Below are 18,732 nucleotides of genomic sequence, written 5' to 3'. Positions count from 1 at the left end.
TCAGACAATGTCACATTTCAAGAATATTTTTTGGGGTGAAAAAGATGACTTTATGAAGAATCTGGTGCCATCTCATACTTTAGATTAGACCCTTGCTGAGTTATTTATTTTCAATACATTGCAAGTCATTAGACAGGTAATTTATTTTCAAACTACCACAGAACAAACCATTTATTTTCGTGATTATCAAGGCTGAGCTATTTATTTTCAAAATCCTCAAGCCCCCCCCCCCCCCCCCAAATATCAAATGGTCTTCCCCTTATAAGCCGTACAAAGGCATCAACAATAGGATAATCCGATTTACATTGAGAAACAATTGATTCTACACTTTCATTTGTCGAGAGACCTATACTATACAGGTTAATTACCGCCTGCACGTACCGGTCCTTGTTATGTCAACATTTCTAATAAATGTCAATAGTATTATCTACCCGACCATAAGAAAAGGTAATGTATAGGCACACAAAAATGTCTACCTGTTCAAAAGTGTGTATATATTTGACTTTTATTTCAAGTGTTAAAATTACTTTATCACTAACTTTAAACAATTCTACAAACTCTAAAGTGAATTGTGGTGCCGATATTTCTCACAAGGAATTCTGGGAGAAAGGAGATTTTCCTAATCCTCAAATTAATATTGATCTTTGTGGAAGACATTGTAAGACGTCATGGATCTGTGACCCTAATGCAGTTGTATCTTCTCAACAAGGTAAGATTTACTCACAACTTTTACTAAAAATAGTTTGGTAAACAGAGAAAGTAAAATTAACCGTCTGAAATACATGTATGGCGTTTGTTTCTTCTGCATGAACAGTCAACGGGTTCGCTTGAATACGTATTAATTTAACTTTTGGAACTATAAAAATATTATAACGTTGGAGACATCTATTTGACAACAATAGAGAATACTTTATCCTCAAACAACAGACACATACTAGGTGTACACATTTAAAACATAAGTAAATGAACGACCTTTAAACACATAGAGCACAACGTTTCGGGTCGTCTCTGCTACACGGCCGACACTCAAACCGAGAGTTTGGTCGGTTAATCTATATTGAGTATGCGGCTATATCGGCGGTTTGTCTGTTAATCGGGTTGGCTGAAGTCTGTTAATCAGGTGTTATCGAGAAAATCATTGAAAGTTCAGCATGTTTCATTGTATAACTTTTTAAATATATTTTTATCATAAAAAATATTCATGTCTAACAAAACAATTCAATATACTGAATCCAGTGGTGTAATTATTATTTTTCTAGCTTCAATGTACGATCTATAAAATGAAAAGGCGGGTTACTCATCAACAAATGTATACACATTTTACACACACAAACTGTACACAAAATGACACGTTGGTTGAATTTACGTGCATGCAATATTTTGAACATCGAAAAAAAAAACAGGCATTATGTTTGTTAACCATACTGAAATCATTGTGTGCAAAATCTTCACGAAAATCTGTATTTGGGTGACATAAATCAATCTTTATTTAAAACCTGGTCTGTTAATGGGTCGGATGTATAAAACCCGGTCTGTTAATTGTTCTGTTAAGAGTTATGAATGGCAATAAAAGTATAATTTTATTGCTATATGGGGTGTTATCGGATCAAATGGGTAGGCTCAAGACGAGCGGCTAAAATATACGGAAACAACACATGAGCAATGAAAAATAAAAGATACGGAAACAACATGAACAATGAACAATTTAAACAAATGAAATTGAAAATTGATAAAAACGGTTTCAAAAAGTGTAATATTAAAGTAGTGTTAATTTCATCCAAGAATGGTCGCATATGTCATGTGGATTCTGTTTAATTGTCATGAATGACACCAACTTGTCATCTACATTGGTAACCAGTATATAAATCAGAGATAAATGTCGTAATGTAACTAAACATCAGTAAGTAAAATATATTGGGATGCTAAAATATAGAGAATAGAGAAAGAATAATAAGTAAGATGAATAAAAGGTAAAAGGAAAAAAAGTCAATGGGAGAAAAGTGACATATAACAATTTAAAGAATACAGAAATGAACAACACTCCCAATCCGAACCCTCATGGTATACACGATAATCTGGATGGAGTAGCAGAATATAGAATAATAGATAAGGACAGTAGAGAGTGATGCATTGCTAAAAAAGAGAGAAAAAATAATAATTGTTTAAGAATACAGACATGAAACACCCCTGGGTGTTGAAACAGTAACGGATTGCGATGTACTCACATTGGTGACAAATGCTAGAAGTTTATATGCGGACAAATGTCGTGTCTACACATACATGTATGCAAAAAGGAACTAAACGGAATAAAATGTATTAAAACTTAAGATGACCAAATGTAGCTGCATTCGCTCCTTTCCATTTACTTCTTGGGAATGATTGTAAACAACATATGATTAAATAATAGAAATAAAGAACCAATTGGATGATGCTTACGAATTAGGGTTTAACGTCCAGTGACAAATATCATGTGCATATGAGAATGACAACACGTTATATGCACTGGACAGATGAACAGTTTATATTTATTTTACCGGTACCCTGTGTTGTATTAAAAAGACACTTTCAGTCGGATTTGAGAACGTGCTACTTTGAACAGACACAAAAAATGAGGCTGATTGAAAACGTTAATAATAAATTCATGCATATTCCAGAGGCCAATCCATATCACGCTATATTGAAGTGACACACCCTTTCAATAAAATGCAAAGAAAGTGAAAATAAAAATGCTCTTACTAGTAAATCACAACCGAAATGAATGACAGACGGACATTTGTTTTTACAAAACTTAATGAACAATTGAAATCAAGATATTTGAGGTTTGCGTTATTTCGCAAAGGTTTGCGTTACAACGCAAAGTCTGCGTGTTATCGGAAAGGTTTGTGTTAAACGCAAATATAGGAAGAAAAATTCAAAAAAAGTGTGTGGCGCTAAATCGCTTCAGTAGGATACTGTTGTACCGTATTATCATTTTTTTTTACTTAGGATCATCTCATTCTTAACTTTTTCTATTGGAATATATAATATAAAGGTAGCAAAAATAACTGTGGCTAAATGACTCTTAACTGACACAATTTCAATTGTCCAACCCATTAACAGACTTTATTCCCATAATTTTCACTAAAACGTGGTAATATACACGCTATATTACAATTATGAAATATTTACTATTTTGTGTCCTTTAAATGATGTTTAAATTGTTTGTTTCGACCTTTATTAAAAAAATTGCTATGCGTATAAGCATAAATACTACATACTTGCGCGACGCCTTTTAATTTTACTGAAAACTGTGTAGACTATGAAATGTTTTTACAAGTGGAAAATGTTCTATGATAGATATCATTTTGTCAGACACTTTTCTTTTTTTTTATTTGGTTCTTATAATATGCCAAAAATCTGTATATTTGATAGAGTTTAACATTAAATTGTGCGTTTTACTCTTAACAGACATATAGCCGCATACTCAATATAGATTTACCGACCAATCTCTCGGTTAGCCGAGTGTCGGCCGTGTGCTAGGGTTAGTTGGAAACTTAGCAACCTAGTATGTAAGTATAAACAACATACTAGATTGATGTACAAACATGTAAAAAGCAAACTCCGGACCGACATATTTTTCTTATTTCACAAAATATTTAACACTGTGCAAGGTGCAACACCACTACCTAGCATGTTTCTTATTACATAAACGTTTATTTACTTGTTTATCTATAATTGATAAATATTTTAATGGGTCTCAACACCTTTGATCTCGCCCGTCCATGAAGATTTAAATCAAAAACAAAATAATTCATTTCGTTCTTTGTCATCATGGTCATGTACCTTTTATTGAACGCTTCTTACGATCGATGTATAGGTGTATTCCAAATCAAACTTTGACTACAATGTGCATAGTATTAATATTTCATCAACGTTGTCTTCACACGACCATGGATGGGTATTTGTTCGGCAGATTTTTATGCCCAACCTACGATAGTAGAGGGGCATTATGTTTTCTGGTCTGTGCATCCATTCGTTCGTCCGTTCGTTCGTCCGCATGTCCGTCCGTCCGTCTGTCCCGCTTCAGGTTAAAGTTTTTGGTCAAGGTAGTTTTTGATGAAGTTACAGTCCAATCAACTTGAAACTTGGTACACATGTGCCTTATGATATGATCTTTCTAATTTTTAACTCAAATTAAACTTTTGACCCCAATTTCACGGTCTACTGAACATAGAAAATAAAAGTGCGTGTTTCAGGTTAAAGTTTTTGGTCAAGGTAGTTTTTGATGAAGTTGAAGTCCAATCAACTTGAAACTTAGTACACATGTTCCTTATGATATGATATGATATGATACAAATTAAACTTTTGACCAATTTCACGGTCCATTGAACATGGAAAATGATAGTGCGAGTGGGGCATCCGTGTACTTTGGACACATTCTTGTTGATAATTATTTTGCAAAGTTACTCCAGATTTTACACCAGATATATTTGATCGTGATACTTAAGGATTTATACGGATTTATTGTGTTATTAAAATTTGCTGTTACAAAATATTAGAAATATTATAAATGAAGGAATGTATCTCCCTCATGCAAAGCTCTGATTCCTTTCACGGCTTTGGCTATACTTTTTGGACCTTTTGGATTATAGCTCTTCATCTTTTATATAAGCTTTGGATTGCAAATAGTTTGGCCACGAGCATCACTGAAGAGACGTGTATTGTCGAAATGCGCATCTGGTGCAAGAAAATTGGTACCGTTAATTTTATTAAGGAAGTCCATGTAAACATGTAATCCTGTCAGAATTTTTGTCAGATGTTCGGACTCTTTGTTTTGTCTTCCTACGATACAGGGTAAAATATTTGGCCCCATATCACTCATTTTTCTTTTCATAGAAGACTCAGACTCCAATAGCTCTTAATAAGTAGATATAGGAAGATGTGGTGTGGCTGCCAATGAGACAACTCTCCATCCAAATAACAATTTACAAAATTAAACCATTATAGGTCAATGTACGGCCTTCAACACGGAGCCTAGGCTCACACCGAACAACAAGCTATAAAGGGCTCCAAAATTACTAGTGTAAAACCATAAAAACGGGAAAACCAACGGTCTAGTCTATATAAAAAAGGTCTTAATCAAATTTGAAACTAATTTAAGAAAAAGAAAATTCTCACACTAAATTTGAGACCAATATTATATATTTCAATGCTAAATATAAGGTAGTCCGAATCATCTTTTTCCCGCCATTTTTTTAAAATCAAATATCTCAAAAAGGAGTTCAAAAACCTAGCAATATTTTTAGCTGATTTTTGTTCCATAACTAAACCAATTCTCTTCTGACTTATAGTTAAATTTTTAATTCTAGATAATTTTTTTTTAATTTTCACCTAACTACAATTAAATCTTTTCATTTAAAAAATCCTGTCTGGCGTTATTGGTATATGAATATGACCACCTGTGCTCTCAGTCATACAACAGTAAACAGTCCTCTGGGAACAATTTGAAAGTTTGTGCTCGAAACACCAGATCCAGTATTTTGATTGGCCGAATTCTGAGTCAGAACAAGACGCGTACGCTTTGCGGAAGGGAACATTTAACTCGGGTTTGAAAACAACATTTGTGATTTTATTGATTCATTTGCTGAAATATTAACATGAACATTTTAAACACATTTCAGCGGATGAGCTTGATTCTATTGTTAAAACAGTTGCTGAATCGGGAAAATGCAGCTGCCAAAATTGTACAAGTACGGACGGATACAATATATCAATCGCACTTGTTCCGTCGTTAAAGCCTTCTATGACGTGAGTATTGAAAATGAAGCAGTCTAGGAAATTAGTTGATACCATAACTTTTTCTCATTCAACCTTAATTTATGAATAAAAGTATTAAATACGGATTTCGGCAGATTCTATCTGATTAATATTCAGATTTATCGCATCTAGCTTATTCAAATGAGCATCGCAACTCGCTTATTCAAATGAGCATAAAGAAATCCGAGATCTGTATTTAGTTTGATTTCATTATTGTACATGTAGATCTGTATTTAGTTTGATTTCATTATTGTACATGTAGATCTGTATTTAGTTTGATTTCATTATTGTACATGTAGATCTGTTTTGACTACGGCGCATGTTAAAAATAAAGAAAGACAATGTTAATCAGCTTTGGCCGCCACCCCTGATCCAGAAAAAATGGTGTCAAAAATTGCCATATCACCATAGACGTCTTCTGGGAGCAACACATTTTGAACCGTAGGTTATGCAATAAAAAAGATTATGGTTGTTTGCCTTAACCCTACACACACCCCAAAAATAGCTGCCTACTCAAAATATTTTATTGTTCTGATGTAAAAAAGTGTTTTTTAATCAGATAGGCATGGCGAGTAAAAAGTAAAACCTATGACACTTTAATTTCTCTTTAAAAAAAAATGCCAACTTACCTACCTACCCCCTGTTTTAACCTTTGGGTAGGGTTTGGACAAACCAAAATATTTTTAAGTGTGGCCTTGCGGCCTAGGGTTTTCTGAAGATTTTAGGTTCGAAAATGCACACAAACTCATCACAATTTGACAACAACAAAACTATGTTTAAAATGTTTTGATCCAGAAGTCGTGAATCTTAAAAAAAGACATTATTTTTTTTAAGTGAAAGGCTTTTCAAAATGATCCATTTGATAACAAAATTATGGCCATTTTGACATTTTACGAGAAATGCAAAACCATATTTGGCCTAAAGTTTGGTGTGTTCAAAAAAGGTTCTGAAATCAAAACAAAAAAAAATTTCATAAAATGAAAGCTTTAAAATTATACAAAAGCTTGAAAACATGAATAGCTATATATACTCAAAAGTACTGATCACTCGTAAACAACTCTGTCTAATCTTAACTCATGTTGTTACCGTGGTCACCCAACTTGAAGGTTTAAATAGCCGATTGTGATTATCGAATTAAAACAGGATTATCTCCCGTTTGTCAGTTAAATGCCTACGGAAACACGACTGATATAAATGAAAAGTACCGAATACTCAATGCCATCAAATGTATATAAATAATATGCATTTATCAGTATTGACCATAAAATCAGGCGATATATGATACTAGTATATCTGTTTACATTTATATCTGACCTTGATCTATCTCTAATAGTGATATGAACATGCATCTTATACATGTATGGTATGTTCGATACTTAAGAAAGTAAATTTTGTAACTTTCCGGATATCTTTTAAAGACAATAAATAAATGAAATGACATTTCAGTAATGTTTTATCACTAATTTACACAAATTACTTGGATATTAAACGTTGTTTTATGCTCCACCTACGATAGTATCTAAGGGTTTTATGTTTCCAGTCTGTGCGTCCGTTCGTTTGTCCGTTCGTCCGTCTGCCCCGTTTCAGGTTAAAGTTTTTGATTAAGGTAGTTTTTGATGAAGTTGAAGCTGTGAACACAATCTTGTTCTTTATGATATGAACTTTCTAATTTTCATGCCAAATAAAGGTATGTATTCCAATGGCACGGTCCATTGAACATAAACATAAAAACATAAAAAAAATTATAGTGGGAAGGGGGGAGGGCATCCGTGTACTATGAACACATTCTTGTTATAATCATAAAAACTGGCGTATGAAAGGACTAAAATATGACGTTAAGTCAATTTCCTTTTTCCTTTTTTTTTTGGGGGGGGGGGGGGGGGGCAATAATTGTGTTTGGTCAAACAGTTACGCGTTAAAAAGAGTTTTAGGACTTGCGCACCGGCTCCTACGCTCTTTATTGATCATGTTATATATCCAGGTCATATTATTGGTGATCAGTTTTCATTCAATTTGGTCAAAGAAACCGGAGTGTCCAGAGAACCAACCACCGGTAAGAAAACTGACATGGTAAACATTGAGCGCACCTGCCAAGTGCGGGATTCGAACTCTCAACATTAGAGCCGACAAGCTAGTGATAAAAGTAGGGTTCGATTTCTTAGACCACTTGACCCCTACTAAGCATCAAAATTACTGTAATAAGACTTATACATGATCATTATAAAACGTAGTCCGAGATTACTCTGACGTCCAACGGCTGTTTTGCCAGACAAATTGGGGCCCCACAGACAAGCTGGGCTCGTCTGGGGCCCTAGCTTATATGAAACACATCTGACTTTAGAAATGTGACAAAATGATTATAAAAAAATATTTATAAAAAAAATCACAGCTAACATTTATTCAATCAAAGTTGAAATATACATGTAACTGAATATAATCCTGTAAATATTCATTAATCCAAGAAAAATGTACATATAATTTATTGATAGGGAAACTTGTATGTAAATTATCAATCTGTGTAACGAACGTTATTTAGTCGTATTTTTAGTTGGGGAAGGGGAAGCAGTTAGGGGTTTGTTTCTTTTACAAATATCCCATCTCTTCTTGTATTTATATAAACTGTTTAATATTGATTTTGCAGGAGTCTAAAAGATTCTGCTGTGGACTTCATTCACTTCATACGAGACAGCTGGAACTTTCAGAAATGTAACAATGATATAGTAATATTACTATCAAAAGATGACAGAAAGGTATACAATAACAAATATATCGATTGATGGATTATAGGTTGATAAACGTCCAGTGACAAATATTTCATACCCTTTGATGACGAAATAACTGTTTCATTGAATTACTGTATATTAAACTTATTAATGAATTAAAACCCGAATTTCAAGATAAACTGTTTCACCATATATCATTTGACTTATGCTTAGCACCGTTTTACAAAATTTGCGTGCGAGTACCTCCCTGTATACCGGCACTATTGGAATAATCTTTCATTATGGATACCGGTTTACGGTTACCAGTACATAAAACTGAGAATGGAAATGGGGAATGTGCCAAAGAGACAACAACCCGACCATAGAACAAAACAACAGCAAAAGGTCACCAACAGGTCGTCAATGTAGCGAGAAATTCCCGCACCCGGAGGCGTCCTTCAGCTGGCCCCTAAACAAATATATACTAGTTCAGTGGTAATGAACGCCATACTAATTTCCAAATTGTACACAAGAAACTAAAATTAAAATAATACAAGACTAACAAATACAAATAAAACAAAAAAATAATACAAAGACTAACATGCATCAGTACTATAATAAAATTGAAAGGGTATGGGGTATCCAAACATGACACACAATCAGTATGTGCACAGCAAAAACACAAAAGTAAAGGAACAACACTTGTATTGCTGTTCTTCATCTCAAAGTCACAATAAGGAACTCAGCACAAAACAAAAAAATGCATACAAATGTCTCACTTCACTGTGAATTGATGAACAAAGCCATGATGGAATATTAAATAAAAATTCTGGCAACGAAATAAAACAAGTTAATTTATATTTCAGTGGAATTTCAGTCTGGCAAGAGAAAAGAAAAGTAAGAAGACACAAAAGCGATATTGAAACTAATAACCCATCGAAAGACATTTAATTCATCATAAAACTAAAATTTATTTATTCAGTTACTTCACAATTAATGAACTTCAAGGATTTTTTTCCCCTTTCATTTATTTATTTGATTTTCAAAAATACACAATGCTGTTACAATATCATATTCTCCAACTTCTCTTTGAAGGTATACACAAAAGCAGGAACGACAGCCAATAAGTTTCTTACAGACGATTGTATCGATCAAGTCCACGATATCATTGAATCTGAACTGTCCGATGGAAAGTATTATGAAGCATTAAAAGAAATGACAACTCAATATAAGTAAGCACGTTGATATTGCATCTTTTTGTAGAACAGAAAGAGTTGTTTTCCCTTTGTGTTGGTGTATCGTGTAAGATTTCTGTCGAAATTTTGACATCTTTTTTTCAAATCGTGCAGCAAGGATCGACATCCTGAATGTGATCTCCAGGATCATTGAACTTAACGAACAGACTTATTTGTGAAGCCTACGAATCTCTCATACAATTTCTGTCAGGAAGTATGAATATGTAATGAAATTGAGAATGGAAATGGGGAATGTGTCAAAGAGACAACAACTCGACCAAAGTGCAGATCGAAGGCCATCCACAATGGGTCTTCAATGCAGCGAGAAACTCCCACATCCCGAAGGCGTCCTTCAGCTGGACCGTAAATAAATCGATATATACTAGTTCAGTGATAATGAACGCAATATTAAACTCCAAATTATACACAAGAAACTAAAGTTAAAAATAATACAAGACTAACCGGCAAAGGCCTGAGGCTCCTGACTTGGGACAGGCACAAAAAGGCTGCGGGGTTAAACATGTTTATGAGCTCTGAACCCTCCCCCTATACCTCTAGCTATATAATGCAGGAAAGTAAACGCATAACTACGCGTTGCATCTTTTCATTGAACAAGATGATTTGTTTCCCTTTTAAATGACTGTTTCGTGCATAATTTATGTTGCAAAGAGGTAGGGCCAGTTTGTCAGGATATTTTTTCGTTCGTTAAGATAGATAAATCATGTTTTAAATAGCCCGATAGATGCTAATTATAGTACATGAAAATACGTCACATCATCTATTTTCATACCTTGAACAGGTATTCCTACGAAAACAAGGCCAAGACTATTTGAAGATTTTTATGCAGTTGAGCTGCATTATGTGAGCACCCTAGATTTGTGTTCTACCCAATAAATGCTGAAATACTTGCCATTGTTATTATCTAGCTGGCTACTATGTTATATTTAACTAATTGAACACTTTTTTAATACTTTTTATTCTGGATTACAAAAAATATGACCAGAAAAACCTTAAGCGATCGTCCAATCACCTAAAAGTTTTGAAGTTACACATAGGAGGTAGTGTTCGTTGGGAATACTTGTGTAGTTTAATAGTATGACCTGTGCTTTTGGCTAATATGTCAAAGAACAGTTGTATGAAATATTTAATCACCGATAATCTCTTAAGACAAGTAGTTTATATTTCCCAAATGGCAAAAGTCGTAGGAATATTGTTTGTCATCAATACGTAGTACAACTACGTCAGTAGTCTATTATATAATAAGTTCAACTGTACATACTGTTGGCGGCAATTTCAAATTAGAAGACGAAATTTTCGTATCTTTTCAATTTGGAGGCAGGGGTGCAAATTAGCGGTGTTCCAAGGTCCGCGACCTTCAACTTTTGCAAGCGGAATTTCGAATTGGACAGTTGGTTTCTAGCTACGCCCGACGTAGTCACCTCCTACTTGAAATGAAATAAGAAATAACTTTGCGAACCTTTTCACCAAATTCTCCATATAAACGATCTTATCTAAAAACTTATTTGTATCATTATTATTCATGACAGCGATGTTCATTTTGCTCAACCGCTAGCTTTATACAGAAAATCGCCGACAAATAATGTGTAAATTCGAGTAAAATCGTATCTGATTGACAAAAACAACATTGTAACACAATAACAATCAATGGCTGCCGTGAAGACAAAATTTTACAATATCGGATCAAGTTCCGGAAACGGATAAGTTTAATTGCGGTTTTTAGCGATCAACTACAAAAAAAATCAAAGCAGGTGAAAAAATACATCTATGCATAGTAAATGAATATCAACACTATAATTCTAAACCAAAAGATTTTTGTAAAAGAAAGAAAAAGCAGAAAATATTTTATACAGACACTCAAAATTACTTTTTGACAAATTTTAATGTCAAAATCCAATACAATGTGACAGCTAGGAACAGTATATCTAACAATATATATGTTCATGGTCACAGTATAAATTTTCTTTATCAGTGATAAATGATGATAATGCATATGAGATGCGTTTAAAGTGTAAACATATTACTGCAATTTTGAAGTTTCTGACTATTAAAGTCAATATTATACAATACCTGGATGTAAGCAAATCATATGACATACAGGTGGCGTCCTTTTAGTCACTCTACCCCCTCCTGTTTGATAACTTGGAAACGATCAAGATCCTCACTCCTAAACCATATATACTCATGTATGGGACAATATAACAAATCAAATGAAATATAGTGGAAGTCCCTGTGGTCACCCACCCCTCCTGTTTGTGATGTTAGAAACGGTCGAGATCCCCACACCAAAACAATATATATTCATGTATGGGCCACTATAACTAATTAAATGAAATATAGGGGGAGTCCCTGTGGTCACCCTACCCCTCCTGTTTGAGCACTTGGAAACCGATGAGATCCCCACCACTAAACCATATATATATTCATGTATGGGACAATATAACAAATCAAATCAAATGTAGGGAGAGTCCCTAGGTTCACCCTACCCCTTCCTGTTTGAGAACTTGAAAACCGTCGAGATCACAAACCCTAAATTATATATACATGTATTCGTGTATGGGACAAAATAACAAATAATTTACATTTACTATGGGCAAGTCAGTCAAACCTCACCTTTGACCCCTGTAGTAGTGAACATTTGTCTTATTCGTGTCTCATAACTTTTGTACTATAGAACACAAACTCAGTTTTCTTTTCAGGGAAACTAGTCCATTCATACTATTACATGTTCGTATTAAGTCAACTTGTACTATTAGCAGTCAACTAAAACCAACGTTAACTACTAAATAGAACAACTGCAATCATTGTAAACTTGTACCACTGCAGACTCACCATAAACAATATATACGTTGATATATGCATTGCTTTTGAAACCTTGATAACATATAAATTATTTGCCTTATCTATGAATGTTTAATGTTGAAGCAACATTGCCACAGTTTTCATAATCACGTCAAGTTGCCTTGGTTTTTGGTTAACTGCCTTCAGCGCTTACAGCGCTTTGATTTAATATTGATTTTATTTTATTATTAACATCCTTTATGCAATGTACCATACCACGTAACTTGTCAAGGAGCCAAATAATATCGAACAAGTTCAAATCGTGTGTTTCTCGTTCTGAATATATGTATGTCTGTATTTGTCCTGGCCTTTTAAGGTTTTCTCGTCTATAAGATAAGATAAGATAAAAACATTTATATTTTAACCGGAGAACATCTTACATCAGTTGGTCATAGATCAACACTAACACATGTTATATTGCCTTTTCTGGCATTTTAACAAATCGGTCCTTCGTTGTGATACAGATTCAACAGCTTCTTGATGTTTTACCTACAATCACGATTTGTAGTGTAGTTGATATGTTCCGTTGTGGTTTTTTTTTTCTGATGACTTAGGTACCGGTGTAGGGACGGTGGTAAAAATGTCAGTACTAGTATCTACACAGTTGGTGAATGGGTGACAAAATTGCTGTTTCGAAAAAAAAATGTTTGTGTTGTTTTGAAACTTGTATACAATGGTCTTATTTTAAGTTATGTGTATATTACACCCGCAACATTTGGGCTTCGTTGCTATAGAATCAATTCTCGTGTTATTGGTTATGTACAGGCACCTACATTAGTTTGACGGTAGTTGTTCCTTGAATATATGTAATAAATGTAAACACGTGAATAGAAAGTAAGTCAAGAGTATGGACAGTCATAGGAATGCACACAATAAGTGATACATTATTTTTTTCTTTAATACATGTAAAATGATATACTAGTCAACTATATAGTCAAAATGAACCAGAATGACTCTATGAATGAAGCAAACATCCGAAAAAATATGATAGAAACATTAAAATCAAATATAACAACACAAACAATGCAATTTTTCTGAGCGAGATTCGAACCCTTTCTTGAAAACCATTATGTATGAGTAGGAGATCTGTGCTTTACTGATGGAGCCACGGCGATACTTATCCAAAGATTTCTTATTAAGGAGCTATATCGGTAGAATTTATCGATGTTACATTTTTTTCTTTAAAAAGTTTTTTTTTATGATAAGGACACACCAAACCAATTTTATTTTTGAGGGAAAAAGCAGTATGAATTACAACAGTCATAAAAAACATAACTTTTTGGGGGTTTAAAATGTCCTTCTGCGGGGATTCCCTGTTTTTGCCATATAAAAGCACCCGAAATTCCGCATATTGGACTTTCATACTTTTTGAGGGTTAATTTAACTATTGATCACACATACATTGTATCATAATATAAGTAAATCGAGATATTGATCAAAAAAGCATTTTATTTTTTGTTTTTGTAGTACATTTTATTCTGTCGGCACTTTTTTTAAATTGGCCCTTCTGTGAAAAAAATCCCGACAAATTGGCCCTACCTCTTTTTGACCTGCTTTTTTACCAAAACGTGAGACAAGTACGATATCCTTCAAGTTACGAATGTGAAACCCCCGATAATCAAAATTAGCGAAAAAACATATCCACATACAATGTATGGAGGTATCGATGGAAGGTTATTTGTGTGTAGAATCCGTATGAGGGGAAAACTATTATTGAGGCCTACGAACCCCTCGCTTGATATGTGTTGTACTAATATATTATAATAGATAAAAATATAAGATAATTGTAATTTTGATAAAAAGGGGATACATTAATCATACCTCATCTTGTCATCATAAAAGCAGTCTCACTTTCATTCGTGAAATATACGAATATACTAAACATGTTAATTTTGGAGTTTAACATAATGTTTCCTCTTGCCTTGGCTTCCGACAAATCAATAAAGTCCTATTAGGTACAGTTAACTTATTTAATACATTCAATACTTATTAAACAAAAAGCTTACTGAATTGTATTATTTGATATAAATATCATTACAAAATATTCAAATTTTCAAACATGTTCAAAATTTTCATAAAAAGGTCTAACAGATTTCTTATGCCTTGATAGAGCATTATTGTTATTGGCACGGAACATTATCGTCATCGTCACATAATTATATGACTTTTCAAACTTTCTTTTTCTCTTTTTTATCTCTCTCCTCATTTTACCTATGAAAGCTAGTATTATATTATACCATTATTGCAATTGTATATTGTATTATGGAAAAGACTTCATAAGTATGATTTACTTGTGTCTAATCCATTTTGCTTTAATCATGTTAATTCAGCAAATAAAATATGTTTGAATAAACTAATTTTAAAATATAAATGTCATGTATTTCTTGTTTTTTAGAATTATATTATCAGAAGGAAACTGTGAATACATTTCCGAAAAGAGGACAATGACAATAGTAGCTTTTACAGTTGGTGCTGTGTTTGGAACGATCGTCCTGACATTTTCTGTATGCGCATTAATTCTTAACCGGAAACAAGGGCGCTATCAAAAACAGTTGGATGATGAAGAAATTGACAAAAAAGTAGTTCGTACTAGTCGAACTTTGTACCATAGCAACCATTCGTTTGACGGAGCCGCTGGTGAGGAAAGTTGTAATATTGACAAAGACAATAATGAAGGAATAAAAGACAACTGCTGATATTTAATTTAATAAATATTTATTTATGATGAGAAAGAAAAGAATTGATTGATTTCTGTGCCAGATTGATCAGTACATATATATGACTGCTTATTCTTTATACTAAGATTTTGTTAACTATAGATATAAAATAGGGAGACTTTTATTTGCATTCCAATGAGACAAATCTTTATTAAAAACCTAGGTCAAACACTTCAGGTCACTTAAACAATTAAGCTACTCTCTTTACGATCTTCTTCAACAGTGAGCATAATTCATATCGTACAACTTGCTATCAAGCGAGCAATTTTCCAGTGCTAGTGGTGTAACAATACACGTTCAACCAATATTATAACGTTACAAAGACGTACATGTGTGCTTGCAAAACAAACAACTATCCACATGGGAACAAATGAATGAGATGTAAATAAACTTTAGATAGGTCATCATACGGCCTTTAACAATGAGTAAAACCAATGCCGTATATATCAGTTATAAATTATGTCAAATTTATTGTAAAACAATTCAAACTTGACAACCAACGGCATGAATTGTGTAAAACAAATACCCAATAAACAAATGACATATTTTGGACATAAAACGAAGACAAACTACTGAACTATAGGTCACTGACCTGGACATTCACATACCGAATGTGACAGTGTTGGAACATATTTTGGAGCACCCAACTCGTCCCTAATAGAGCTTTCTTACAAATTGACGAAAGGTACGAACGAACGTAAAGGGAGCACGTATTTCATTTGTACAATAACAGTTAAAAGAGTTTTGTTTTAGTAAAACATCATTATTTTCTAAATCAAGTTTATTAAAAAAAAAAAAACGAAATAATATCGCAAATAATGCACGATTTTATTATAATCAAACAGAGAAAAAAATAGTGTCAAATACACTTACATTGTACGTCCGATACGTTACTTACGTAAACCACGAGTACACACATTTCCGCGGGAATTTTTTAAGCACGAGTTTCGATCACGATTAACATTTTAATGACATTATTGAAGTACGTTAGTCTAAATTTTATTAAGGGGGTACCGTACACCTAAGAAAAGATAACTCTTACTAAAATTCTGAGTTAACTAACGTCAATTAAGTGTTTTAAAATACGCCTCATATTACAAGCGTTTTATTGACATGGAATAGTTGTTTACCTGTTGTTATGAAGCAGACGGTACATCACTGTCATAATGGAACAGCGTAAACGTAATACGTTTGGTAAATTTTCAAGATCTAAATCTGCCGATAAGAAATCGAGTCGTTCAGATTACTTCAAATGGTTAAATGATGGCAGGAAATTGGAAGATTCTCCGCAAGTCGGCTTGCGTAATGATCATGGCAATTACGTATACGAGTATCTGGATGTTGGGGCCGAGGCTGAATTGGAAGGTGATAACACGTCTGATGTATCAAAATGTTGGACAATTGGGAGAAGAATTGTAGAGTGGAATATGCTGTCGGAAGGAATGTATTGCTGTACTTGCAAGTGTCCACTTCACCTGTCAGATATTGTAGGAGAACGATTGTTTGGGCTAGGTGGTCTACTGATGGTAGATTGTAAACTGTGTCATACTGTTACTGATGTGCATTTTGGGAAGAGAGGACCATCTGGAAGTTATGACATCAACACAAAAGCTTCCATAGGTATGATTATATCACATGATTGTAAATTATAATACTAATTAGTCTGTATGATGCTAATATTTACAATTTTTGTTTTACTGTTTACAGGGGCGGATCCAGCCATTTTAAGAAGGGGGTTCCTAACCCAGGACAAATGGGTGTTCCAACTACATGTCCCCATTCAAATCCATTGATTGTCCAAAAAAAAGGGGGTATCCGAACGCCCCCCCCCCCCCCTGAATCTGTGCCTGGTTTACATTTAACATGTTGCATTGTTTATTTGACATTTGACATAATTATATTTAAATGCATTCATGATTTTTTGTTTAAAAACTAAAAAGAGTCCTTGGGGTCAATTACTACTAATTAATGTATCTAACTTAAACAGTGCATATATATATATTGCTTGCAAACTTGGGCAAATTGTTGTGTTAATTGTGAAAGCTTTTTAGATTAAACATGATTAAGGCATATAGGAGACAAGTGCCTGTGTTACATGTATAGCAAATTAATTGTTGAAAATATTGTTATTGTTCAATAAACATCAACAACTTTCAACCCCTCCATTCTTATCTTCTTCATAGCCTAATTAGGCTTTGAAAAGAGTTAAAATAACTAATTATAAGCTGTGAAAATTTTTTTAGGGCTTCACCATTAAATGTACAACTACATGTACATCATCATATCATGTTAATATTCTTAGATATTTTGTAAGCCAAGTGAGAGAAATTAGCACAGGACTGACAGCTTGTGTCCTGTAAATTTATCTTCAGTTTAGGAAATTTTATAGAATTTTACAATTTTAAGAGAAAAAAATTACCATCTTTACTAAAGTTTATAACACAACTGTTTCTTAGTCTTAAAAATGCAGGTGTGTATATTTTCCATAATTAAGCAATCAATTTTCTTTCTCAATTTTTGATTATACCTCATATTCTATTAAAGGAATGATACATGCAGGGATGGGCCCAACTCATCTGCAGAACTTTCTAGCAGAATGTAACCTGCCATCCATTACAGAGAGCACATTAAGGAAAAAAGAGAAAGAATTAAGTGGACAAATTAAAAATGTAACAATCCAGTCCTGCAATATGGCACAAAGAGAGGAAAAGTCACTCAGCACTAATGGCAATGTAAGTATTAAATGTATGCATACAAAGTGGAATATCCAGAATATTCCTCTTTCTAGAAAACTCAGTCCTTTTTAACCCCCCCCCCCAAAAAAAATATCCTTATATTGTGTAACTTCATGGAGAATGATCATGTGATGCTTCATTGTTTATTATGGACTATAATAGGACTGTGTGTCTTATGAAAGTAAAAAATGTATATATATAACATCAAACATGTTTTTAAAGTTAAAAGCTGATTTTTTATTATTTCATAAACAGAATAAACAACCATACATGTACATGTACATGCATATACAGATCAAGACTTTTCACCACCTAAAATTGCATAATAAGGACAGCAAAATTTTTATTTGATTTAATAGTGAGGACCAGCAAAATTTCTTTAAGGACCACAAAAACAATAATTTCTAATTTCTTGCAAATATATGCACCCAAAATATTTTTTTGTGTTCTTAATAATGTATTTGCAGCTTACTACACAACTAGGTATCCTAAAGGTTAAGGTACATGTAAGGTCAATTTATAATAAACTTGCTGGGACTTTTTTTTTTTATAAGAAATGCAATCTTTTCTAGATTGAAGCAAGTTTTGATGGTGGCTGGCAAAAGAGAGGCTCTGGTTGGAATTATAATAGTAATACAGGTAAATACATAATTATATAATATAATGTCTGACATTATTTGTTTCTTAT

General features: G+C 33.3%; 2 protein-coding genes across 3 annotated transcripts; both read left to right on the top strand.

The window, feature by feature from the left end:
- The first annotated feature begins 351 nt into the window (after positions 1-351).
- On the top strand, positions 352-15,374 carry LOC139501314 (uncharacterized). 2 transcript variants are annotated; one of them, XM_071290346.1, is made up of 5 exons: positions 352-447; positions 5,661-5,787; positions 8,438-8,546; positions 9,594-9,730; positions 14,988-15,368. In XM_071290346.1, the coding sequence occupies exons 1-5, from the start codon at positions 393-395 to the stop codon at positions 15,286-15,288; spliced, it is 729 nt and encodes a 242-aa protein (XP_071146447.1). In that variant the 5' UTR covers positions 352-392; the 3' UTR covers positions 15,289-15,368. The 2 variants fall into 2 exon arrangements, with proteins under 2 accessions (XP_071146447.1, XP_071146444.1); XM_071290343.1 differs by lacking the exon at positions 352-447 and adding an exon at positions 454-709 and having other exon boundaries at positions 14,988-15,374.
- Positions 15,375-16,316: 942 nt separating this feature from the next.
- Positions 16,317-18,711, top strand: LOC139501552 (uncharacterized). Its single transcript, XM_071290668.1, has 3 exons — positions 16,317-16,929; positions 17,854-18,041; positions 18,617-18,711. Exons 1-3 carry the CDS (start codon positions 16,476-16,478, stop codon positions 18,701-18,703), a joined length of 729 nt encoding a protein of 242 aa, XP_071146769.1. The 5' UTR covers positions 16,317-16,475; the 3' UTR covers positions 18,704-18,711.
- The last annotated feature ends 21 nt before the right edge of the window (positions 18,712-18,732 follow it).

Source organism: Mytilus edulis, chromosome 13 (genome assembly GCF_963676685.1).
Source record: "Mytilus edulis chromosome 13, xbMytEdul2.2, whole genome shotgun sequence".
NCBI classification, from domain to species: Eukaryota; Metazoa; Mollusca; class Bivalvia; order Mytilida; family Mytilidae; genus Mytilus; species Mytilus edulis.
The sequence above is the reverse complement of the archived record's forward strand: the minus strand, read 5'-3'. Positions and strand labels throughout refer to the sequence as shown.